This window comes from Callithrix jacchus, chromosome 7 (assembly GCF_049354715.1).
Source record: "Callithrix jacchus isolate 240 chromosome 7, calJac240_pri, whole genome shotgun sequence".
Lineage (NCBI taxonomy): Eukaryota > Metazoa > Chordata > Mammalia > Primates > Cebidae > Callithrix > Callithrix jacchus.
Genome location: NC_133508.1, coordinates 157126182 through 157152492, shown reverse-complemented (window position 1 = coordinate 157152492; position 26311 = coordinate 157126182). Strand labels below are relative to the sequence as shown.

At 40.2% G+C, this 26311-nt stretch overlaps 1 protein-coding gene across 9 annotated transcripts in view; it reads left to right on the top strand.

The window, feature by feature from the left end:
* WARS2 (tryptophanyl tRNA synthetase 2, mitochondrial) overlaps positions 1-26311 on the top strand; it is a 130489-nt gene that overhangs the window by 89855 nt on the left and 14323 nt on the right. For 8 of the 9 annotated variants that reach the window (XM_035252612.3, XM_035252613.3, XM_002751296.6 and 5 more), the window contains 2 exons: positions 20058-20138; positions 23170-23255. In XM_035252612.3, coding sequence (XP_035108503.3) covers positions 20058-20138; positions 23170-23255 — 167 coding nt within the window. The remainder of the gene's footprint in view (positions 1-20057; positions 20139-23169; positions 23256-26311) is intronic. The other variant, XM_078333083.1, reaches the window with a different exon arrangement.

The window sequence follows — 26311 nt, the reverse complement described above, 5'->3', positions numbered from 1 at the left end:
GAGCCGAGATCGCGCCATTGCACTCCAGCCTGGGTAACAAGAGTGAAACTCCATCTCAAAAAAAAAAAACTCCATGAGTGGCAGCGTGCTGCACATACCCTCTTGCATCTATTTTTTTGTGTACAATGTCACATGCTTGGGATTTATTTAGTTTGACTGCTATACTGTTTGCATTGTCTGGCTCCTTCACAGTGTATCCATTTGCCTGGCAAAGGATATTTAGATTTTTTTTTAACTTTATTACTACAAACGATGCCACAGAGGGCATACTTGTCTATGCCTTTTGTACACATATGGAAGACTTTCTTTAGGTGTATGAATGTATGCCTAAGAGCATATTCAGGAGGATCATCGGGATTATCATCAGCCTCGGTGGATGTTGCCAGCTGGTTCTCCAAAGCGGCATTCTAACTTCCATTACCGCAAACAGGAGCTTTCCTCCGCAATGGTTGGCATTATTGGACATAGGACTTGTGCCATTATAATGCGTGAAACATGCCATCTTATTGTGGTTTTCATTTGAATTTCCCTGACTACTGTTAAGGTTAAGCATTTACTTCTTATGTTTTAACCCCTTTGTTTTCTTCTATAAATTGTTTTCTCATATCTTTTGCCCACTTTTAAAATTATTTATATCTTCCTATTGACTTGTATGGGTTCTCTATATATTCTTTCCACATTCATATTCCAGTCCTTTATAATACATATCATTTTCCAGTTGTACTTGGTTTTTTAGTTTCTAAATGCTGTCTGTTGTTCAGAGTTTTTTGTAGCTGCTGTTGTTGTTTTTTAATATAGTCAATTCAGTATTTTCCTTTACGGTTGTATGATTCTGGAGTATGTGTTTTAAGTACTCTATAATGGCCTAGTGCGATAGCTGTCCTGTTATATTATCTCTTGACTGTGGTAAGTTTTGCTTTTCACGTGTAAGACTGAGTTATATAGATCTTATAAATTCGGTCACATTTTATTTACAATATTTTAAATAAATCACATTGGTAAATATTACCACAGCTCTCATCAGGAATGTCTTGACATATTGGAAGCTGTCTAACACGTAATGATGGATACATGTTTTCTAAAATCCTAATTTATGCTGGAAAGCTGAAATTTTTATAACCAGTACCTTCTGTGGGGTTTTTTCCTTGAAATGCCTTTGTTCTTTTGCTTCCTCTTGATAAATTTTGTTAGAGACTACTGTGTTAACAATTTAGAGGATGTATTTTTGATTTTATGAGGCTCTTACTATATCTTTGTGTTTTATTTCTTTTCTTTCCTTTTCCTTTTTTTTGAGACGAAGTCCGACTCTGCCACCGAGGCCAGAGCACAGTGGCGTGATCTTGGCTCACTGCAACCTCTGCCTTCTGGGTTCAAGTGATTTTCATGCCTTAGCCTCCCAAGTAGCTGGGATTGCAGGTGCCTGCCACCATGCCTGCTAATTTTTGTATTCTTATTTAGTAGACATGGGGTTTTCCATGTTGTCTAGGCTAGTCTCAAACTCCTGCTTCCTTTGTTTTTTATTTCATTACTTTCTTTCCCTCCTCCCTTTTATTTTCTTTGAAATTATATGGTTGTGCTTTTACTAACTTTTTAAGCGGGCCTCATTAATTTTCAGCCATTCTTTCTAATATAAACATTTAAGAGCGCAGTATAAATGTCCTTCTAAGTTCTGTTTTATCAGCATTGGCAAAGTTGTGATATGTTATAGTATTTTCACTAAACTGATTCTGAATAATTTCTAATTTTCACTATTATTTCCTATTTGATCTATGATTTATTTAGAAGTATGTGTTTAAATTTCCAAGTACAGGGCTCTTTTTTTCAGTTAGCTTTTTTAAAATATTGATTTCTAATTCCATTGCATATTACTCAAAGAATATAGTCTCTATGCTTTCAGAGCTTTTGTATTTTTAAAGCTTGAATTTAGCAAATGGCGAATTTTTACAAATATTCTATTTAAGCTTGAAAATACTATCTTCTGATTCAATGAATTTCAAATTTTTTTATCACTCATGACTATCAGTAAAAGATTTTTGAGATTTACCCTTAAGATAGCTATATACTGTACATCATTGTATTAATCTGTTTTCATGCTGCTGATAAAGACATACCTGAGGCTGGGAAGAAAAAGGTTTAATTGGACTTACACAGTTTTACATGGCTGGGGAGGCAATGGAATCATGGCAGGAGCTGAAAGGCACTTCTTACACAGTAGTGGCAAGAGAAAAATCGGAAGAAGCAAAAGTAGAAACCGCTGATAAACCTATCAGATCTGCTGAGACCTATTCACTATCAGGAAAATAGCACTGGAAACACCAGCCCCCATGATTCAAAGCCTCCTGCTGGCTCCCTGGCACAACATGTGGGAATACTGGGAGATACAAGTCAAGTTGAGATTTGGGTGGTGACACAGCCAAATCTTACCATTCCGCCCTTGGCCCTTCCAAATCTCATGTCCTCACATTTAAAACCAATCATGCCTTCCCAACAGTCCCCAAAGTCTTAACTCATTTAAACATTAACCTAAAATCCACAGTCCAAAGTCTTCTCTGAGATATGGCAAGTCCCTTCTGCCCATGAGCCTGTAAAATCAAAAGCACGCTAGTTACTACCTAAATACAATGGGGGTATAGGTATTGGGTAAATATAGCTATTTCAAATGAGAGAAATTAGCCAAACAAAAGGGTTACAGGGCCCATGAAAGTTCAAAATCCAGCAGAGCAGTCAAATCTTAAAGCTCCCAAATGATCTCCTTTGATTCCAGGCCCACATCCAGGTCACGCTGATACGAGAGGTGGGTTCCCTTGATCTTGGGCAGCTCCAGCCCTGTGGCTTTGCAGGGAATAGCCTCCCTGTACTACCTGGCTGCTTTCACAGGCTGGCGTTGAGAGTCTGTGGCTTTTCCAGGCACATAGGGCAAGCTGTCGGTGGATGTACCATTCTGGGGTCTGGAGGATGGTGGCCCTCTTACAGCTCCACTAGGCAGTGCCCCAGTGGGGACTCTACATGGGGGCTCCAACCCAACATTTCCCTTCTGCACTGCCCTAGCAGAGGTTCTCCATGAGGGCCCCACCCCTGCAGGAAACTTCTGCATGGGCATCCAGGTGTTTCCATACATCTTCTGAAATCTAGGCAGAAGTTCCTAAACCTCAGTTCTTGACTTCTGTGTACCCACAAGCCCAACCCCACATGGAAGCTACCAAGTCTTGGGGCTTGCACTCTCTAAAGCCACAGCCCGAGCTCTGGGTTGGCCCCTTTCAACCACAGCTGGAGCAGCTAGGACACAGGGCGCCAACTCCCTAGACTGCACACAGCACAGGTACCCTGGGTCTGGCCTGCAAAACCACTTTTTCCTCCTGAGCCTTTGGGCCTTTGATGGGAAGGGCCACTGTGAAGGTCTCTGACAGGGCCTGGAGACATTTTCCCCATTGCATTGGGGATTAACATTAGGCTCTTTGCTACTTATGCAAATTTCTTCAGTGGACTTGAATTTCTCCCCAGAAAACTGGTTTTTCTTTTCTATCACATAGTCAGGCTGCAAATTTTCCAAACGTTTATGCTCTGCTTCCCTTATAAAACTGAATACCTTTAAAAGTACCCAAGTCACCTCTTGAATGCTTTGCTGCTTAGAAATTTCTTCCACCAGATACCCTAAATCATCTTTCTCAAGTTCAAAGTTCCACAGATCTCTATGGCAGGGGCAAAATGTGCCCGGTCTCTTTGCTAAAACATAATAAGAGTCACCTTTGCTCCTAGTCACAACAAGTTCCTCATCTCCATCTGACACCACCTCAGCCTGGACCTTATTGTCCATATCGCTATCAGTATTTTAGGTAAAGCCATTCAATAAGTCTCTAGGAAGTTCCAAACCTTCCCACATTTTCCTGTCTTCTTCTGAGCCCTCCACACTGTTCTAACCTCTGCCTGTTACCTGGTTCCAAAGTCATTTCCACATTTTCAGGTATCTTTTCACCAACGCCCCACTCTACTGGTACCAATTTACTATATCAGTCTGTTTTCCTGCTGCTGATAAAGCATACCCGAGACTGGGAAGAAAAAGTTTAATTGGACTTACAGTTCCACATGGCTGGGGAGGCCTCAGAATCATGGTAGGAGGCAAAAGGCACTCCCTACATGGAGGCTAAGGTGGAAAGAGAAAAATGAGGAAGAAGCAAAAGTGGAAGCCCCTGTAAACCCATAAGATCTCATGTGACTTATTCATGATCATGAGAATAGCACGGGAAATACTGGCCCTCACGATTCAGTAACCTCCCCCTGGGTCCCTCCCACAACACCTGGGAATTCTGGGAGATACAATTCAAGTTGAGATTATGTGGGGTGACAGCCAAACCATATAACTCATACAACTTTTCTTTAAAGCAAAAATTTAAAAGATGGGATTAAAAATGAATATAAGTAAAAGTCCTTTTTGTTTGTTTTCCTTTTAACTTGCTGTGCTTCAGGAGATAGTCTTGCACAGCCTCTGAGAATCACAAATCTTATACTGGAAACCAGTATTTTAATTGCTCATCTTTAGTGACCACCATGCTATCTTCGTAGGTTCAAGTAAATACTCAGAATCACGAGACTACCACAGGCTATATATGGTACTAGTCTACTTAAAAGAACATAGAACAAGAACCTTAGCTTGCCAGCAAGTTAGCTTCTCTAAACAAGAGTCCTTACTAGAGCAGTCCCCATATCAGTAGGCAGCTAGCTCCAGGGATTATTTTCTCTCCAGGTATACATGTAGGTCTAGGAGCTGTTTTTTCTCCAGCCCAAATACAAGGAGGTGAGATCCACATCAGTGGGTAGGACAGTCTCCCTTGGCAGAGAATACTCATTTTTCCATAAGAGCCAATATCTTTATTATTATTATTATTATTATTTTTTACAAATTTTTACATTTCATGTATAGACTTTGGGGTCACTATAAGAGAGGTACCAGTTACAAGACTCACTATACTCAGGAAAGCCTAAACTATGACTTTCTCTCAGGTGTTTATACTTCTCTAAGCCTAGATGTACTTTGCCAGCTGGTGATTATTTTTATCATAATCAATGTTACCCAGCAGTGTTGTTAACACATACTGTTTTATCCGACAAATACGATAAATACAGACCTAGGTTGTTGATGCAGAGTCAGAGTCTCATGGAACAGGTGAAACTGTTTTGTTATCCTATTCATTCAGTTGGTTACTAGAGTCTATTAACTAATAGAATCCATTAGATCAGTCGTTTTGCTACTCTTTACTACCATTTATGTACTTATGTTTATGTTTGCCTATTTTTTAGTATGTCTAGTAATTTTGGCTAGACAGAGCAGTAACTTGTGAACACTTAATGGTGGAAAAATACCTATGAGGAAGTAGCTTTTCCCTAAGGGAGAAGGTAGCATCCAACTTCCTGATCCTAAATATGTAGTTTTGTGAGACTACGTTCCTTTATTTTTTCAGTCTTCTATCTCTATCTTCCTTAAGTGGGTTAATTTCTACTGATCTATCTTTTCATTCAGTGACTCTTTCTTCTGTCCTCCCAGTGGATGTTTAAGACTTTATGATGGTATTATTTCAGATATCGTATGTTTTCATTCTAGTATCTTTATTTGCTCTTTTTTTTATAGGTTTAAAACATTTATCTGCTGATTGTTTTCTGTTTATTCATTTCAGGAATATTTTCATTTGTATCTTTAAGCGTAGTTGTGATAGTCGCTTCAAAATTTTTGGTCATTAAATACAACAATTGGAACATCTTGGGTTTGGTCTCCATTGACTGCCTTTCTTCATAAGAATGGTTTATGTTTACCTGTTTTTTAATATGTCTTTTTTTAAACTTTTATTTTAAGTTTAGGAGCACAAGTGCAGGTTTGTTACATAGGTAAACTTGCATCCTGGGGGTTTGGCACACAGATTATTTTATCACCCAGGTATTAAGCCTCGTACCCATTAGTCATTTTTCCTGATCCTCTTCCTCCTCCTACCCTCCACCCTCTGAAAGGCACCACTGTGTGTGGTTCTCCTCAATGTGTCATGTGTTCTTATCATTTAGCCCCCACTTATAAGTGAGAATATGCAGTATTTGGTTTTGTTTCTGTGTGTGTTTGCTGTGGGTAATGGCCTCCAGCTCCTTCCATGTCCCTGCAAAGGACATGACCTATTTATTTTATATTGATCTATAGACTTCTCACAATCACAATGATGTTTTCAACATATATTTTTATATAAACTGACACACTGGATCTGAAATGTGTAAGATGATGCAAAGTACTTAGAATACTCAAACAACTTTGAAAGAGAAAACACAACCAGAGGACTTATACTGCCTTTCAAAGCTTACTGTACAGCTATGATAACTGAGAGTGTAGCATGGACGTAAGAATAGACTTACAGGTCACTGAAAGGAAATAGGGAATCAAGAAGTAGTCAGATATTTTCAATGAAGGGGTCAAAGCAGGGGGGAAAAGATAGTTGTTTCATCAAAGGATGCTAGATCTCCAGCCAGATGTCTATGTGAGGGAGAACATGAACCTTGACTCTTACCTCATACCATTAACAAAGAAGATCAACTTAAAACCCCTGTGGACTTAAGTGTAAAAACTAAAGCTATGAAACTTCTGAAGGAAATCATGGGGAAAATTTTCTAGGCCCTGAAGATAGGCCAAGATTTCTTAATAGTACACAAATAACTTAAAAGAAAATGTCAATACATTTGAATTCATCAAAAGATAAAGCTTCTATTCTTCAAAAGCAACATTAAGAAAGTGAAAACATAACCCATAAAATGGGAGCAAATATTCACAGCACATGTATCTGACAAGGCTTTTATCCAGCTGTATAAAAATCTCTTATCTCAGTAATAAGGAGACAACCTATTTTTTTTTTTTTTATTTTTGAGATGGATTCTTGCTCTGCACCTAGGCTGGAGTGCATTGGTAGGATCTCGGCTTACTGCAAACTTGCCTCCAGGGTTCAAGCAATTCACCTGTCTTAGCCTCCAGATTAGCTGGGATTACAGGTGCTCCCAGCCATGCCTGGCTAATTTTTCTAGTTTTAGTAGAGATGGAATTTCACCATGCGGCCAGGCTGGTCTTGAACTCTTGACCTCAAATGATTGTTCCACTGTGGCCTCCCAAGGTGCTGGAATTATAGGTGTGAGCCATCCTAATATTGTAAATGGGCACTAGATTGGAGTAGGCATTTCACAAACAAAGATAACAAATGGCCAATAAGCACATGAAAAGTTCAATATCATACTTGTCAGAAAAATGAAAAATAAAACCATGTAAGATACCATTTCACCCACTTGGATGACCACACTCAAAAATACTGTTAACACTGTGTTTTGGCATGGATGTGGAGAAACTGGAATCCTTTGACATTGCTAGTAACAGTTTAAAATGATAAATCTGTCTTAGAGAACAGTTTGTCAAAGTTAAGCGTAGACTTACCACATGACCCAGCAATTCTATTCCTAGGTATTCACCCAAAAGGCTTTGCCCACAATCTACGAAAAGGCTTGTACAAAACATGCTGAGTATTACAGACAAGCATAAGAGTTTATATATATTATACAGTTTCATTTACATGATATAGAATAGGCCTAACCAATTCATAGTAACGAAACTGATCAGTGGTTTCCAAGAGCAAAGGGTACAAAGGGATATGAGAACTTTTTGGAAGAATTGAAATTTTCTGTGTCTTGATTGGTGTGTTGGTTACACATGTGTGTAGATTTGTCAGAATTCATTGAACTGAACAACTAAAATGAGTGGATCTTATTGTTTATATAGTGTGCCTCACCAGGCTTGATTTATATATGACTATATATATTTAGTTTATATATATATATATATTATATATTTAGACTAGAGTCTAAGTCTATATAGTAGATTGCTATATATATACTATATATATATAGTAGATTACTACATATATAGTATATATATATAGATTACTATATATATATATATATATACTATATATGTAGTCCACATATATATGATTAAAATGTATAATATTTAAATGAAGAAGCTCATAGGATGTTGTTATAGAAACCAAAAGAAAGAAGGAAAGCCCGTGGAATTGTATAGTGTAGGGAACACTGCAGGTAGTTTAGTGCAGCTAAAAAGTTGGTATGGGCCAGGCGCGGTGGCTCACACCTGTGATCCCAGCACTTTGGGAGGCCAAGGTGGGCAGACTGCTTGCGCTTAGGAGTTGGAGACCAGCCTGGGCTACATGGTGAAACCTTGTCTCTACTAAAAATAAAAAAATATAAAAAATTTAGCTGGGCATGGTGGCACTTGCCTGTAATCCCAGCTACCCAGCTACTTGGCAGGGCTGAGTGAGAATTGCTTGAGCCTGGGAGGTCAAGGCTGCAGTGAATTGAGCTCACACCATTTTACTCCAGCCTGGCAACGGAAAGAGAGACCCATCTTAAAACAAACAAACACAAACAGTTATGGTGTAAAATTTTCATCTGATATTTGAATCACACATTCAGAATGCAACCAAGAAGCAAGCTGCTCAGAGGTTTATTCTGTAAACTAATTATTTGATTTGTTGATGTATCATATTCTCTATACTGATAGTTCATTTGTTTCCTTTATCAACTGCTTTTCTTTAATCTCCCCAAATTCTGCTCCAATCTATAACTCTCAGTTATTTCCTTTTTTCTTTCTTTCTATTTTTTTTTTTTTTTAAGACGGAATCTCCCTCTGTTGTGCGGGATGGAGTGCAGTGGATTGATCTCGGCTCACTGCGACCTCCGCCTCCTGGGTTCAAGCAATTCTTGTGCCTCAGCCTCCCGAGTTGCTGGGACTATAAACGTGCACCACCACACCCAGCTAACTTTTTTGTACCACCACGCTCGGCTAGCTTTTTTGTATTTTTAGTAGAGATGGGGTTTTGCTATGCTGATCTTGAACTCCTGACCTTAAAGAATCCACCTGCCTCGGCCTCCCAAAGTGGTGAGATTACAGGCATGAGCCACCATGCCCAGCCGCCGCTCAGATTTTTTTCTAGCCATTTTGTGTCTTTCTAATTCTAGACTAGTATTTCCAGCTCTCTTCTAGACATCTCTATGTGAATATCTTCAGAATGTCACGTTCAACATATCTGAAACCAGACCTTTCCTTTTTGCCTCAAACCAGCTCTTCCATCTGACTTTTAAAAATAATTTATTGAAACAAAACTCACATGCTATAAAATTTACCATTTTTTCCAACTTGAGAAATATGTTTCATCTATATTTTTACATAGTTTAAAAAAATTGTGAAATTCTTAAAACACACAATATTAAATTGATCATCTTAACCGTTTATAAGTATACAGTTCTGTAATGCTTGTTCACATTGCTGAATAACCAGCCTCCGGAACGATTTCACCTTGCAAAACTGAAAATTCTATACCCATTAAACAATAACTCACTCCCCTCTCCCCAGTTCCTGGCAACTCCCACTTTACCTTTTGTTTCTATGAGTTTGACTACTCAAATGTATGCCTCACCAGGGTAAATCATACAATATTGGTCTGGCTTATTTCATTTAATGTAATGTCCTCCAGGTTCATTCATACTGTAGCATTTGTCAGAAATTTTTTACTTTTTTTTTTTGAGACGGAGTCTCGCTCTGTTGCCCAGGCTGGAGTGCAGTGGTGTGATCTTGGCTCACTGCAACCTCAAGCAATTCTCCCGCCTAAGCCTTCCAAGTAGCTGGGACTACAGGCATGCCCGGCTAATTTTTGTACTTTTAGTAGAGATGGGTTTCGCCATGTTGGCCAGGCTGGTCTTGAACTCCTGACCTTGTGATCCCCCTGTCTCAGCCTCCCAAAGTGCTGGGATTACAGCCATGAGCCAGCACGCCTGGCGAACTTTTTTACTTTTTAAGGATGAATAATATTAAGTCATATGTTTATACCACATTCTGTTTATCTAGTCTTCTTATAATGGACATTTGGGTGGGCTGCTTCCATCTTTCAGCTATTGTGAATGATGCCATTCTGAACATGACTGTACAAATATTCTCTGAGATCCTGCTTTCAGTTCTTATGTATATATATGAGAACAACTGAATCATACGGTAATTCTACTTTTAATTTTCTAATTCTATTTTCCATAGTAGCTGCACTATTTTACATTCCTATCAACAGTGTATAAGAGTTTTAGTTACTCCATATCCTCACCACGCTTATTATTTTCTGGGAGCTTTTTTTTTTTTTTTTGAGACGGAGTTTCGCTCTTGTTACCCAGGCTGGAGTGCAATGGAGCAATCTCAGCTCACCACAACCTCCGCCTCCTGGGTTCAGGCAATTTTCCTGCCTCAGCCTCCTGAGTAGCTGGGATTACAGGCCCGCACCACCATGCCCAGCTAATTTTTTGTATTTTTAGTAGAGATGGGGTTTCACCATGTTGACCAGGATGGTCTCGATCTCTCGACCTCGTGATCCACCCTCCTCGGCCTCCCAAAGTGCTGGGATTACAGGCGTGAGCCACCGCGCCTGGCCGTCATTTTTATATCTTGTGAGAGCAGAGATCATCAAACTTTCTGTGGAAGGATAGGTGGTAAACATGTTAGACTTTGCAGGCAGCACTGGTATTAGCATTAGACTAAGGAAATGTATAGAGAACTCCAAATGTGTACAGACAGATGTTTATTGGCAAACAAGAGTACTCAGAGGAGGAAGACCAGTTGAAGTGAGTGAGTTTATCATTGACACAGAGTTTCCTAAATTAAAATTAGAACCCAAAGTTCATGTTAAGGGGATTCGTTATGGGATGATAAGAGTCTAATAAAAATAACTCAGCATAAATTGCTAGTTTCCAAGAGGAAGCAGTAAGTGAGAATTTCTGAGTCTGAACAGTCTTCCAAGTGTCCTGACTTAAACTTACAGGACCCAATTTCCAGGGAGATACCATTTATATGAGAAAAAGTAAAATCTTAAGGGACACAGAGATTTGATCCAGGATTTACTGAGCCAGCTAATTCCTTACATAGACTGATGCCTAGCAGCTGTATCTTTCAGAATCATGCTGTCTATCCTGGATTCTTTCTGTTAATTAAATATTTTTGAAATTCAAAAAAAAATTAAGAATTAGCCCAGCCCAAAAACTTTAAAAAAATACAGTGAGATACCATCTCATATCAGTCTGAATAGCTATTGTTAAAAAGTCAAAAAAATAACAGATGCTGGTGAGGTTGTGGAGAAAAGGGAACACTTATGCACTGTTGGGGAGACTATAAAGTTCAGTCGTCGCGGAAAGCGGCGCGGCAATTCCTCAGAGAGCTAAAAACGGAACTGCCATTCGACCCAGTAACCCCGTTACTGGGTATATACCCAAAGGAATGGAGATCATTCTACCATAAAGATCCAAGCACACGTACGTTCATTGCAACACTATCTGCAATAGAAAGACAGAAAGAACTTAAATGCCCATCAATGGAAGATTACATAAAGAAAATATGGTACGTAGACCACATTTTATCATGGATTACTATGCAGTCATAAAAACAAAACAAAACGTGATCATTTTCTTTTCAGGAATATGGATGGAGCTGGAGGCCATTATCCTTAGCAAACTACCAAGGAACAGAAAACCAAATGCTACATATTCTGTCTTATAAGTGGGAGCTAAATGATGAGAATATATGGACAGAAAGGGGAACAACAGACACTGGGGCCTACTTGAGGGTATAGAATGGGAGGAGGGAGAAAAGCAGAAAAATAACTCATGGATATGAAGCTTAGTACCTGGGTGATGAAATAATCTGTACACAAACCCCTGTGATACAAGTTTACCTCTGTAACAAACCTGCACATATACCCTGAACCTAAAATAAAAGATTTCTTAAAATAGCAAAAGACGGAAAATCGTGAACATTCGTATTCCCAGTACCAAAAATGAATGTTAATATTTTGTCACATTTGTTTCAACTTCTTTATATTAAAAACATTATAGATGAGATGGAAGGTTCCTTCAATTCTTTCCCTTCCTGTTCCCTTTACCCCTCCTGATTGCATCCTTCTCTCTATCCTCAGGCAACCAAAATCTTGGATTTGGTGTCAGTCTAGCCCATTTTTATACTTGTTTTCATGTGTAATTCAGCGAACAGTATATAATACTTCTGTATGGTTATAAATTTTTTTCATCGTTGATGTAATAGTATTTTTCTGCAGTTTTGTTTTTTCTCATGCTGGTATGTTTTTGTTATCTACCCATGTTTATTCATATAAATCTAGCTCACTTATTTGTTGTACAGTATGTAATTTTATACATATGCACATGTTTAGACATTTCTCTGTAAATGTCTACTGTTTAATTTTATGCATGCATTCATTAAACAGATAATCATTGAGTACTTACCATGTCCTAGGTACTATAGCCTAGTACCTGAGACATATTATATTAGTGAATAAATCTGATAAAAATCTTTGCTGCCATACTACTTGTGTTCCATTGGAGTCATATACAATAAATAATAAATAAATAAGCCAAACATAAAGTATATTAGGAGATGATAAGTGATGTGGAAAAGGATTAAGGAGAACTGGGAGTGGGATTAATGGGAACAGACCGCGATTTCAGTGTGGCTTGGGTAAGCCCCCTTGATAAGATAGTGTCAGAGCAAAGACAACTGTGAGACTTAGGGGAAGACAATTCCTCCCTATCAGAGAAGAGCCGGTGCAAGCCCTTGATGTGACAGTGTAATTGGTGTTTTCCGGGAACACCAGAAGGCCCACGTGGCTGGAGAAGAGGGAAAAAGGGGAAAGCAGTAGGATCTGAATCACAGAGGTGACAGATTTGAAACGGAGGAGGTGACTGTGCCTCACCTTATAGGCTGTTATGAGGACTCTGGCTTTTGCTCTGAAAAAATGAAAAGTACGTGAAATATTTTGAGCAGAGGAGTGATGTGATCTGTGTTGTAAAGTGGGCACTTAGGCCGGGATGTTAAGAGTACACTGTAGGGAGCTAGATGAAAGCAGGGAGACCAGTTAGGAAGTCGTCACAGCGCTTCCGGGGAGCGTTGATGGTGTCACAGACTGGAGTGCTAGCACTAGATGCGGTGAAAAGTGGTGAGACTCTGAATGTATTTTGAAGGTAGAGGCCACAAGATTTGCCGATGGATTCAGTACAGAGTGTGAGAGAATACAAGGAGTGAAGAATGATACCAAGGTTTTTGCCTAAGCGACTGAAACGTTGGAGTTACCATCCAGAGAGATGTGACAGCTGTGGATAGGGCAGATTTGGGATGGAGGATCAGGAGTCACCTTTTGGATGTGTTGAGCTTGAGAACCTGTTAGACATCCAGATAGAGAGTCTGAACAGGTAGCTGGATATATGAGTCTGGAGCTCATCAGCGAGGTCTGGCTGGAGTTATAAATTCAGAAGACATCGGTTGTACACATTTTACTCAAAGCAGTGAGATGAGATGGCATTGCAAAGGGAGTGGGTATAAAAAAGAAGAGAAGAAAAAGACTGGGTGTTAGCAATTAAGAAGTCAGAGGGAAGAGGAGGAACAGGCAAAAGGAGACTGAAAAGAGAAACTGTTGAAATAGGGAGAAAACATCTCAAAATGTAGCACCTAGGGGAGCCAAGAAGAAAACATATCAAGGTAGAGGAAGTAAGTAATTGTGGCAAATGCTGCTGAATCTTAAGTGAGACGATGACTTCTCCTTAACCGTTAGCACTGAGGACAGTGATGACCAGTTTGCCTGGAGTGGTGGAGGTGAAACCTAGTAGAATGGGTTTCAGTGAGAATCAGGTTGGGGGTGCGGTCTCGTCAATGGCTGTGGCAGCTCTGATATCTTTATCTTTCTTTGGTGACGGGAACCCATTCTCCCCCTTAACCATGTTGAAAGGAACTGGAAATGGCTTTGATTTGGGGGCTACCTACTCCCAGGTGGAGTGATTTTTTAAATTCTATTTTCTAATTCTCTCTTCAGCTGTACACTCTAATATTTATCACATCTATTGAGTTTCTCTTTCATGATTCCAACTTTTATATTCACATTTTCAACTTTTAATGTAAGCTTTATGTTAGGTGTAACAAACATACAGAATAGTCCAAACACTAAGTGTACACAGATCAATCCATTTGTTATAAACTGAATACACCTATGAAGTAGTACCCAGAAAGCCCCTCATTCTTCTTCCTTATCACCTTACTCTCAAGATAACCTGTTTATAGAGATTCTATAAATGGGATTATGTAGTATGTACTTCTTTCATACGGTATATGTCTCTCTTCTTCTATGTTTGTGAGATTGATTTGTGTTCACGCATGTAATTGTTTGTTCATTGTCTTTGCCGTAGTATTCCATTGTATGAATATACCATGATTTATATTTCTGTTTTACTCTACTGGACATTTGGATTCATCAGAATTTAGGGCTATTACAATATGTTCTTGCACATATATTTTATGGAACGTATTGCCCACATTTCTGTTGGATATATACCTAAAAATGGAATACTTGGGTCATGGTGTATGTGCATGTTGAACATTTTCCGAAGTTGGTGTAACAATTCACATTCCTACAGCCGTGGGCGAGAGTTAAGTGTTCCATCTACTCAACACCCTCGACATACTGGATACTGTTGGGTTCTTCACTTTAATCGTTCTGATGAATCTTTATTGGTATTATATTCTGGCTTTAATTTGCATTTAATGCATGTAGTTTGCATTTTCTGATGATTTCCGAAGCTGAATATTTTCTGATATATTAATTTGTCATTTGGAGATCTTATTTTGTGTGAATTACTTACTCATATTTTGCTAATCTTATAGAGTTATCTACTTATTTATTATAAATTTGTAGGAGTCCTTTACATATTCTCTGTACCAGTATATTCTGTGTAGGTATTGCAAATGATCTTCTCTCAGTCTATTGCTTGCTTTTTCACCCTTTAAATGGTGAATTTTGATAAAGAAATTTCTTAATTGTAATGTAGTTTAATTTAACAAGATTTTTTGCTTTATATTTAGTGCGTTTTTGGATCCTATTAAAGTCTTTACTGCCTAAAGAAAATTTAAAATGCAATCAACTGATTTAATTTTTCCTACAAATCTTTTAAATATCCATTATAACTTAGGCAGAATATTTTAGGCTACCGTAAAGAATATCACTTTCCCCGAGTATAATTTATGTCGCAGTTGTCTTCTTTCATCCACAGAATATCAGTTCAAGCCTCATATAACTCCATTCCATAAAACCTTTTGTTCCTCTTTATCAAACCCAGAAATTCTCTTGAGTATATTTCTTACCCCCATTTATTTACAATCACCCTGTCTTCTATTTTCAGAGATAACAGAGCCTGATAGATGTGGACTCCTCTAAAACTTTCTGTTCTCCACTCTTAGCTCACGAGATACGTCCTCATCTGTCTTTACGTGCCTTGTCTCCTCTTTCAGTGGAAGATACGGAAGATATTTCCTCATCCATTATTTTGTCTCTGTTGAGTATCATTCCTTTTCCTCCTTCGGGAATATCGTTCTTTGAATTATCCCCTTTCCTGAATCTTTAGCGGCTCTCCCTCTGCTCAGTACATCGACAGTACATTATCTCACTTTAGAAAACAAAAGGAAATGTTTATTTTCTAACTCCTACCAGTAATCCCGTCACAATACTTCACTGAAAAACACATGTCTTACACATGTGATTAATGTGCATAATACTAAACATACCACATACAATTCATGCATATAAAACTAGTGAGATCTAAATAGGGCAGAAGGATTGCATCGAATTCACAATCTTCTTGTTGTTGAGACAGGAAAGGTTCCTTTGTCCCCCTCACAGGGCGTGTGACAGGGGGAGTGGCTTGCAGTGTCCCACTGCTCAAAACCTCCAGAGGAGCATACAGATGGGCAGGCTGTGGGGCTGTGACCCCATGGCTGTGTCTAGGGGTGAATGTTTAGTGCTGAAGCCCCCTTGGGCTTGTATCACCGTGTGCTCTTTTAGTGTAGCCGTCGGTAAAGGACTTGTGCTACTCAGCTCAGTTAGACCACTGCCTTATTGCAAAAACAGAGGGCTTTCTGTATCCTTGGGTTCTAGCCTTGGTGTACCAAAAGAAATGAATCACATGTGGGCTTGGAGAATGAGTGCAAGGTTTCATCAAGTGGAAGTAGGTCTCAGCAGACTGGGGAGCCAAAAGGGAAATGGTTTTCCCCTAGAGTTGGGCCGCTTGGTAGCCAGGGTTCTCCTCCCACTGCCCGAGACAAACTCTGTGTCATTTTGCTGTCGGTGGCTTGTCGGTGTGCCGGTACCAGTCAAGCCACCCGTGTGTCTGGTGTTCCTTTGCTCATGTGCTCCCCTCACGTCCAGGGCCTGGTTTCTGCATCCTAGGGTCTTTGGTTTAATTATTTTTTTTTTTACTTTTTAATTTTTTGAGACAGAGTCTTGCTGTGTTGCCCAGGCTGGAGTGCAGTGGCTCATCTTGGCTCACTGCAACCTCCATCTCCTGGGTTCAAGCAATTCTCCCACCTCAGCCTTCCAAGTAGCTGGAATTAAAAGCACCTGCCATCATGCCCGGCTAAGATTTGTATTTTTAGTAGAGATGGAGTTTCACCATGTTGGCCAGGCTGGTCTTGAACTCCTGAGGTCATGTGACCTGCCTGCCTCAGCCTCCCAAAGTGCTGGAATTACAGGCATGAGCCACTGCGCCTGGCTGGGTCTTGGGGTTTTTATAGGCACAGGATGAGGGTGTAGCAGACCAGGGTGGTCTTGGAAAATGCAACATTTGGCCAAGAAAACAAAAATGTTTATCCTCATCTAGGTTCATGGGCACAGGCCCAGGGGTGGAGCTCTAGCCATAGACCATGCCCTGCCCCTCTTTTATGTCCTTTAAAGAGACCAGGCCCTTCCCTTCCCTGCCCAGCACTTCCCTTCCCCAGTTCTGTGTCATTGTGACATTAAACTGTAATGATGCAAGATGTTGCCATGGAGGGAAACTGGGTTAAGGGTATATGGGATCACTCTGTATTATTTCTTACAACTGTGTGTGAACATACAATTATCTTAAAATTAAAAGTTAATACAGAAGTATTTCTAAAAATTATAATAATAGGAGCCACTATTTATTGAGTGGTTACTATGTGCTGGGTTCTGTTTACATACCATCAGGTGAATAGTACTGTTAACCTCATTTTATGGATGAGAAAACTGAGACACAGAGAGATTAAATCACTTACTCAGAGTCACTCAGTGACTAAGTGGGAGCACTAGCATTCCGACCCAGGCAGACTCACTCCAAAGACTGAGCTCTTAACTACTCTGCCATGCTTCGTGCGCATCTGTCTTTATATCCTGCCTTCTAGTCTCCCTCATCAGCCCACTACAATTTACCTTCCATCCCAGTCACTCCCCGGAAACTGCATTTGCCTGGATCACTAAGCCTCTTGCCAAATCTAATGGTCCTATTCTTTGTACAGGCTTTGCTATTGCCTACACATTCCACAAATACTTCCTGAGTATCTACAGTGTACCAAGTTATGTTCTACAGCTGTGAAAAAGATAGGGAAAACTGGCCGGGCGCGGTGGCTCAAGCCTGTAATCCCAGCACTTTGGGAGGCCGAGGCGGGTGGATCACGAGGTCGAGAGATCGAGACCATCCTGGTCAACATGGTGAAACCCCGTCTCTACTAAAAATACAAAAAGTTTAGCTGGGCCTGGTGGTGCGTGCCTGTAATCCCAGCTACTCGGGAGGCTGAGGCAGGAGAATTGCCTGAACCCAGGAGGCGGAGGTTGCTGTGAGCCGAGATCGCGCCATTGCACTCCAGCCTGGGTAACAAGAGCGAAACTCCGTCTCAAAAAAAAAAAAAAAAAAAAAAAAAGATAGGGAAAACTGCTGCAACCGAAGAATGCCCCTTTTAGAATGAGAGGTTTGACATCTTCAGTTCTTTCTTTTCTGCTCGTCACCGCTGCCTTGTTTGTGGATGGTCAATAAACCACTTCATTGTCCATGCCTGTGTTTTCTGTGGCTAATCAGGTTATACAGCTAGTTTGTTTGTGGTTTCACAACATAAATAATAAAATAGTATACTTAGATACCATTTCCCCTTTTTCCCCCAAATGGAAATCTGAACTTTCCAAGCAATTGTCATGCCTATGAATGAAGACAACCTGAAGGAGATCCTGAAGTATCCTACCCTTCTTATATAATTGTTAAAAATGAATTGTGAAAAATCAATTGCCATTGACCTTTTACCTACTTTTTCTGTATGAGGATAATTTGAATTAATTGTATGCCCACTGTTTTGGAAACACCAGGAAGATCTCTGCAGAATATTAAGTAAGTTTCATTCCATATGTCCAAATAAAAAGCTACTCCAAGGAAAATACTCAGCTTCATAGCGATACGGTGGTAGCTTTTTGCATATCACCAAAGCTAAGCATTTGAATCCGAGTTAAAGAGGCGTCTTGTCTCTTTCCACATATTCATGGTTATTATCTGTGTTTTCATTCCTTTCTCCCAGTTCAGTAAAGAAGAAAAAAAGTCTCCTACGTTTTCATGCCACAAGAACAGCTCTTGTTTTAATCGTTCTAACGGGAGTGCATTTCCTCGGCGATGGGAAGCAACTCTAGTCCTCTTGCCTGCCTCCCGAGTTGCCTGTGGTTTTTGTCTGATATTGGTTCACAGCGGCAGTTAGCAGTGTGCATGGACAGCGTGTCACTGTCGCTGCCCTCACGGAAACCAGAATGCCTCCTGGAAGAAAGATGGCAGATTTGGCTGGGGGACTTGCAAAACTTTAAAAGCGATTCCTTGTCAAACCCGTGAAAAACAACTCTTCCCTCTCTATAACTTGAGGAAAAAAATGAGAAACTGTCTTACAACAGATGGCGATTCCTTGCTAGTAAAACAGGCCTGGGCTGATTCAGCTCCACTCCTTTATGTTCTTTTTGCAAAACCCACAAAGAACACATTTGGGGCCACTTTTCAGAGTTGGCAACAGTCTCTGCTTTTTAAAGAAATCATGTGAACATAAAAAACAAAAGCCGCAGTCGATGGAATCCCCAGAGTCCAGAAATGGGATGCATGGGCCTTAAATTCTAGGTCATCAGGCTTGGTAACTTGATTAAATTTGGTAAAAACAAAAACAAACTTGAGAAAGTTTATATTTTCTTGTTGACTAGACTTCTTAAAAAAAGAAAAGAAAAAAGAAGAAGAGGGGGAACCAGAAACTGTAAAAAGACCCTTTGGGGTGATGGAGTAAGGTGGTTTCTAACTTTCAAATTACCTTAGATCTAAAGAATTCTATCTTTAATGTTAAGTCCAGTGCCTTTTCCCACCAATTACAAAATAGAAAGTACTATAGCTGCTTTAATTTGGTTAGAAGTTATTTAGAGAGGCTTGGAACGAGTATGTAAATGTGTGTGTGAGTATGTGTGTGTGTGCCTGCATGTGTGAGAGAGTGTGTGTGTGAGTGTGTATGTGTGTGAGAGAGTATGTGAGAGAGAGAAAGGGTGTGTGTGAGAGTGTGTGTGTGAGTGTGTGTGAGAGAGAAAGGGTGTGTGTGTGTATGTGTGTGTGTGCCTGCATGTGTGAGAGTGTGAGTGTGTGTGTGAGAGAGTGTGTAAGAGAGAGTGTGTGAGAGAAAGGGTGTGTGAGAGTGTGTGAGTGTGTGTGTGAGAGTGTGTGTGAGAGTGTGTGAGAGAAAGGGTGTGTGTGAGTGTGTGTGTGTATGTGAGAGAGAGAGAGAAAGAGTGTGTGTGTGTGTGTGTGTGTTTTCTTAATAAGCTTGACTTTTTACAGATAGATGCCACTGGACATCATGAAACTTTCTCACTGAAGATGCCGAAGCAGAGTCTGGTTACCCACTTGCTAAGGATATTGTGAAGTAGACTTAAACACTAGATTAATAATCAGATCAGTTAGCTTGTATTGTTTCTTCTTCACCTAAGAGTCTAGCCATGAGGAATCAGAACTCAGCTGCCTTCACCTGTTCTTATAATAACATTGATTTTGGGTATTTTCAGACATTCAAGGTAATACTTACTATTCAGTTTTTCTTATATGCAAGAAAACACTGGCCACTTTACTAATGTTCTGTTTTATTTCACCAGGTGCCTGAACACACACAATTAAGTTGGATCCTTTCCTGCATGGTCAGACTACCTCGATTACAACATTTACATCAGTGGAAGGTAAATGCCAGTAATCTGATTAATAAACAGACAACAAGGTCTTTTTCCCTTCCTGCGTATTTCTGTGTTAGGCTCTGAGTTTACTCTCCTCTCAGGGAGGGGTCCCGAGTTTCCTCTCTCCCTCCTTTCCGGGAGGGGTCCTGAGTTTCCTCTCTCCCTCCTCTCGGGGAGGGGCCCCAAGTTTCCTCTCTCCCTCCTCTTGGGGAGGGGTCCCGAGTTTCCTCTCTCCCTCCTCTCGGGGAGGGGTCCCGAGTTTCCTCTCCTCTCGGGTCTGCTACTCACCAGTGGTTGGAACAGCATTTTTAACTTCCCTGCTTCAGGGTATTAAACAGGAAGTAAAAGGCTTTTCCAAGAATCCTTCTGACTTAAAAATTATGTCAATTGTTTTTATCTGTGTACAGTCGAATCAATTACCTTTGGATAGACTTGGTAATGACCTTGAACAACCACATTATAGTTGACGAACAATCACAAATTCTGCATTACTGGACCCTGAAGTTGCCTCCCATTTCCACTGGAATTAACTGGCAGTAAGGAAAGAATGTTTTCATTGTGGAGAGAAGAGACAACATACTTTATTTAACATTTAAACAAGTTAAGTCCAGGCAACAGTTCAAACCCACAGAAAAATTAGGGCTGTACTTTTCCTAAGTTCAACCAAGAAAGATAAATTGGATAATTCATAGTACTTTCCTTGCATTTATTTTTGAAATTGGATAAGCCCACTGTGCGTAGCCCCCAACTACGTCAAAACTCATTTCAATTTGAAGCTTCTTTTGAGCCTATTTTCAGGACCATTGGTTCCCTCAAAAGCTAATCTTTAAAAGCCTTCATATATGGTACAGAAAGAAACAGACAAACCTTTAAATTGGCAGCACCTAAATGCTGTATCTGAATGTGTCCCCCAAAATTTATATGCTGAAAACTAACTCCCAAGATGATGATATTAGGAGGTGGGGCCCTTGAGAGGCGATTAGATCATGAGGGCGGGACCGTCAGGAGTGAGATTAGTGCTCTTGTTAAAGCACTAATGTCTTAGAGCACTAATCTCTTAGAGAGACCACTTGCTCCTGCCGTCGTGTGTGGACCAAGCTAGAAGTCACTGTCCGTGAACAAGATTCCTCAACAGACAGTGACTTTGCCTTAAACTTGGACTTCCCAGCCTCCAGAACTGTGAGAAATAAATGTCTGTTGTTTATAAGCCACCTAGTTGGGTATTTTTGTTATAGCAGCCTGAGTGCACTAAGACACTTAGTAAGTAAGACAGCACTGGTAATGCTGCAGATTCATTACTTGCCACAAATTAGAAACAACGTTTCATAATCTTCTCTGCCATATTTTGGTTTTTGGCAATACTTGCAGGTTTTATTGTAATATTCGACCATTAAGGACAATGCTGAAATCCTTTTTATAGCAACTGAATACTAATCTAGTAGCAACTATTCCCACTTTAAAAGACCGTCTATATATCTCCTGATAGCACATTATTAGTGCATGTACTGATTCTGGAAAGGCCTTTCCACTAGTGGTGGTTTCCTATTTGTAGGAAGAACATGGATTTCATGATACTAACTCCCCTGCTGCGGCTGCACATTGCTGACGTGTTGTTTGGTTCTCTGAGTAGAGCTACTTATTAGATGGGAATATTCTGTGACGTTTCAAGGCCTAAGATAGAGCATTTCTTGTAAAATGAATGGATACTTTGGTGTGTGGACAACTCTTACCCATTTGGTTAACATAAATCACTTCCCTCCACTCTGATTATTTCTGAATGAACTGAGTGACTGAATTTATAAACTTGTTTTATTCCAGGGACCAAGCTCGTGAGCTCACAAACATGGCGATCCCCTACCAAGGTCCAGCCACACTCTTTAAGGCTCAGTCTGAAAATACAACAACTTCTCTCCTTAGCCATATTAATTTTGGCATTTCATAATTTAGTTACAAACTTAACTTCTCTGAGTATACTTCACGTGGTTTCTGGCTTACAGCAGCCAATTCTCTAGGCCATTCAAAGGAAATATGAATGTTCAAACATAGAATTCCTTCACTACATCTCCTCATTACAAAGTTCATGATAAAGGCTAGTTCACAATGATCACTGGGTAAAGATAATGGGAGTTTAATTTGGAAACGCACAAATTGGAAAATAACCCAATTTTTAAAAGTTGCCATCACATCCAATTTATAACCTTTTCACATTTGCATAATGGACGTTGAAATTACAAGGGAGAGGGAAAATGTGGAGAGCATTAATATTTATTGAGTGCCTATAATGTGCTCTGGATGCCTTACGTATCTGTCACTCATTAATCCTCTAAATAGCCCTGACCTCAGCAACCGTCACCCCACCCTTCTATGCCACTATTCCGCCTTTCGCTGTCCCGATGGAGAAGGCTAGATGCCCTTATCAGAGCCTCCCGTAGCACTGGAATCTTCCGCTTAGAGCACTTCTTACACTTTCTGATTACTTGTTTGTCTCTTCCCAAGCAGCCTGTAAGCCTCATGAAGGGGACTACTTCTAATTGACTGCTGTGTCTCTAGCACCAACCACGACGTAAGACTGACAGGAAAGGCCCCTAATATTTAATTAGTATTAATGAAGGAATGACCGTAGCATGCTGTGAGACTTACTGGCAAATCTCCGTGTATAAGCAGTAGGGCTTTTGATGTTAACTCATGTTAATTTTTAGAAAGTTAATTTCATGATAACTTGTGACCTTGTCTGTGAAACCTGTAATTTATCCAATTTGGAATCAATACATCCCTATATCCTTACTTTAATAAAATAAATAGGCAGCAGTGCAGGGTCCTGTAAAGGGGCAGTAGTGAAATGGATTCACCTTATTCCTCCCTCAGCCTGGAACGTGAAGACAGGCTAGCCAGAAGACGGCTCAATTGCTAAAAACGAACCACTCCAGGTGGCTTCAGATCGCAATTTGCTCGTTTTAAAGTTTTCTTAATTTAGCAGTATAATTAGGTTCAAGTCAGATTTCAGACTTCTTCCCCTCCTCTCTTTCAACTGTCACAGGCAAAGACTGCCAAGCAGAAACACGACGGCACGGCAGGTCTGCTGACATACCCAGTACTCCAGGCGGCCGACATTCTGTTGTACAAGTAAGAAGACATTTCACCCCGGTACTGTACATACTCACGGTGACAAGAGTGTTCTATCCTATTCAATACAGACTTGATTCATGGGCAAGGGAGGTGCAGAAAGGGTCAGACGTCGGAATCAGTTTATACCTATTCCCCAGCAATAGGTACTGCATTATAGAAGTATGTCTCTGTGAGAAACTCATGATATTAACAGCTAACATTTAAATAGCACGTACAAGGTGCTGGAAACCATTGTAAGAGCTTTACGTACATCAGCCTTTCCAACAGTCTTCTAAAATTTGCACTGTTATTGTCCCAGTTTTACAGATGGACAAATTGAGGCACAGAGTGGTTAATAGCATGTCCAAAATCATGTAATTAGCAAGGCTTGGAGCCAGGATTTGAGTCCAGAAAGTTTGGATACAGAGTCTGTGCTCGTAACCAGTATGCCATATATATTTCCCCAGTGTTGATTAAACTTCAGGCTTTTTTTTTTTTTTGAGACGGAGTTTCGCTCTTGTTACCCAGGCTGGAGTGCAATGGCGCGGTCTCAGCTCACCGCAACCTCCGCCTCCTGGGTTCAAGCAGTTCTCCTGCCTCAGCCTCCCCAGTAGCTGGGATTACAGGCACGCACCACCATGCCCAGCTAATTTTTGTATTTTTAGTACAGATGGGGTTTCACCTTGTTGTCCAGGATGGTCTCGATCTCTTGACCTCGTGATCCACCTGCCTCGGCCTCCCAAAGTGCTGGGATTACAGGCTTGAGCCACCACACCTGGCCTAAACTTCAGGCTATTTAAATGTTGGTTTAAACATTTAAATCTCTCTGTGTTTATGGAAATGTTCTATGCCTGTGCTAGATCCTGTAGCCAGTAGCCACATGTGAGGCTTTTGAGTACCTGAAATGTTGCTAGTGCCACAGAAGAGCTAAATCTTAAATTCTACTTAATTTTAATTAAATTAAATTTAAATAGCCACTGTATTAGACCTACAGGTTGACAGCAAGTTTTAAAATACGATTCAGGGTACCTGTACTTTTCCTGGACCCATAATCTATCCAGTCAGCTACTGCTGCCACTTACCTGAGGATGCGGATCCCTGCACTTGCTGTACTACTGGCCAGGGTTTCTGACTTCATCTCCGTCTCAATTCTTCCGTGCTAACTCCTCATCAGCCTCTCTTGACCCCCATTTGGCCTTCTAGAGATAAAGCCTTCCAACTGGGCTGCACTTAGAGCGATGCTGTATGAAAGCTTCTGGGAAAAGAAGACACTTTACCAATGTTTTTGCATCCCTTCCCCCTAAAGCTGTGAACTAGAATTCTTTGCCTGGAAGTCTGATAATAGCATGAAGATGACAGTATCTGTACCTCGTGGCATGACTCCAAAGCCCTTGTGCGATTATGATGGAAACAGCCAAAAGAGCAGCTGCTTAGCTCTACAAACAGGGAGTGTCCATGAGTACATGCAGCCCCTCTTCAATTCTCATGCAACCTTACAAAGATCGTTTGCCTGTTTGTTGTATTAACTTGAATGCTGGTCTCTTGATAACATTTATTATTTGTAGTAAGTGGTTTTTGACTTGCTTAAAAGGCTAGAACACTTTTCTCCAATAAGTAGCAAATGAAAGCGTAATGAAAGTCTTAATAATACATTTTTTCTAGACAGGTAGGATATTTGCTTGAAAAGGTTCTCCGAAGAAACTTGATTTTCTCACCTGTAAAATGGGAATAATTATTAAGCACAGTCTTATTAGAGGGTTACAATGAAGTACAGGCCAGGCAGTGCTGTGACTAGGAGCTGTGACTTGGTTATGACTAATGACGACTGTGCCTTGGATGATTACAGTGCTGTCTGATTTTGTTTCAAGGCCTACTTCCTTATAGAACCAAAGCGTAGCCCGGCACGGTGTTGCATGTCTGCAGTTCCAATTACTTGGAAGGCTGAGGCGGGAGGATCACTTGAGCCCAGCCTGGGCAAAACAGTGAAACCTTGGCTCCAAAAACAAAAACGAAAAACAGAAGCTGAGAACTGTCAGCACCAGAATAAGAAGACACGTGAGCATGGTAGATTTCTTTAACAGTTCAAGAGCTGTAATGGGAGAGTCCTTGAGCTTAGGGTTATGGAAAAGCATACACTTGAACAAGAATGACTGCACTCTTATGATACCGTGGAGCAAAGGATGGGAAAGGGCTTTAAGGAGCTTCTTCTTTCATTCTGTTGCTTTACATGTGCAGCCCAGCATGGTTCCACAACTTGCCTGAAGCTCTGCAGCCAGTCGGTTGACTTCGGAGCATCTGGGCAAGACTGTGGGTCTACAGCGCTTTTTCTGCGAATGTACATTTTGCATTTGTCTCATTACGTCTTCTCTCAGGTTTAGAAATTCCTAATTGCTCTATAGTAAGCAGCAGAGTCAGGATTCAAACTCAGGTTTGATTTTTAGGCTGTATCATTGTTTTCCCTATAACAGAGATGAGGTATTTGAGGGTATTTTTGTGTTTGTTTTGCTTTGTTTCAGACATGTCTGGATTTTGAGAAAGCTCGTAGCCAGAATGTCTATGAATATTTGCATTATAAATGTAGATAGGTAGAATGCTAGATTGAAGGGTGGATAAAACATCTGTGGTTTTTTTTCTACCAGCAAATCTACATGTAACCTCTTCATAAAATTTTGATGCAAGCCAAATCTTAGTGTTTCCTTTTATCAAAATCATCATTAGAATGAGTGGCATGGTGGGCCAGAGAACAAACATAATAGAAAGAAAGAGAAGAGGAGCTTTTCAGATAAGTTTATAAGAGATTTATCTAACTATGTTGGCAGAACTTAGTAAGGAACCCAGGAATGGACAGCTGAGGCCATCTTCAGCTTGAGAGTATGATAAGTACAAGATATTTGAATATAGACAAACTATTCCAATGCTCAAAAATAGCAAGTGTTCATAGTTTTTATTTTGCATCTATATTATTTTTCCAAATGCCTAATTTCAAATAGCTGGCTATATATTAAGTAAATATTTTCTCCCTTTCTCTCTCTCTCTGTATGTATGTATATGCATACACACACATCAAGGCAAAC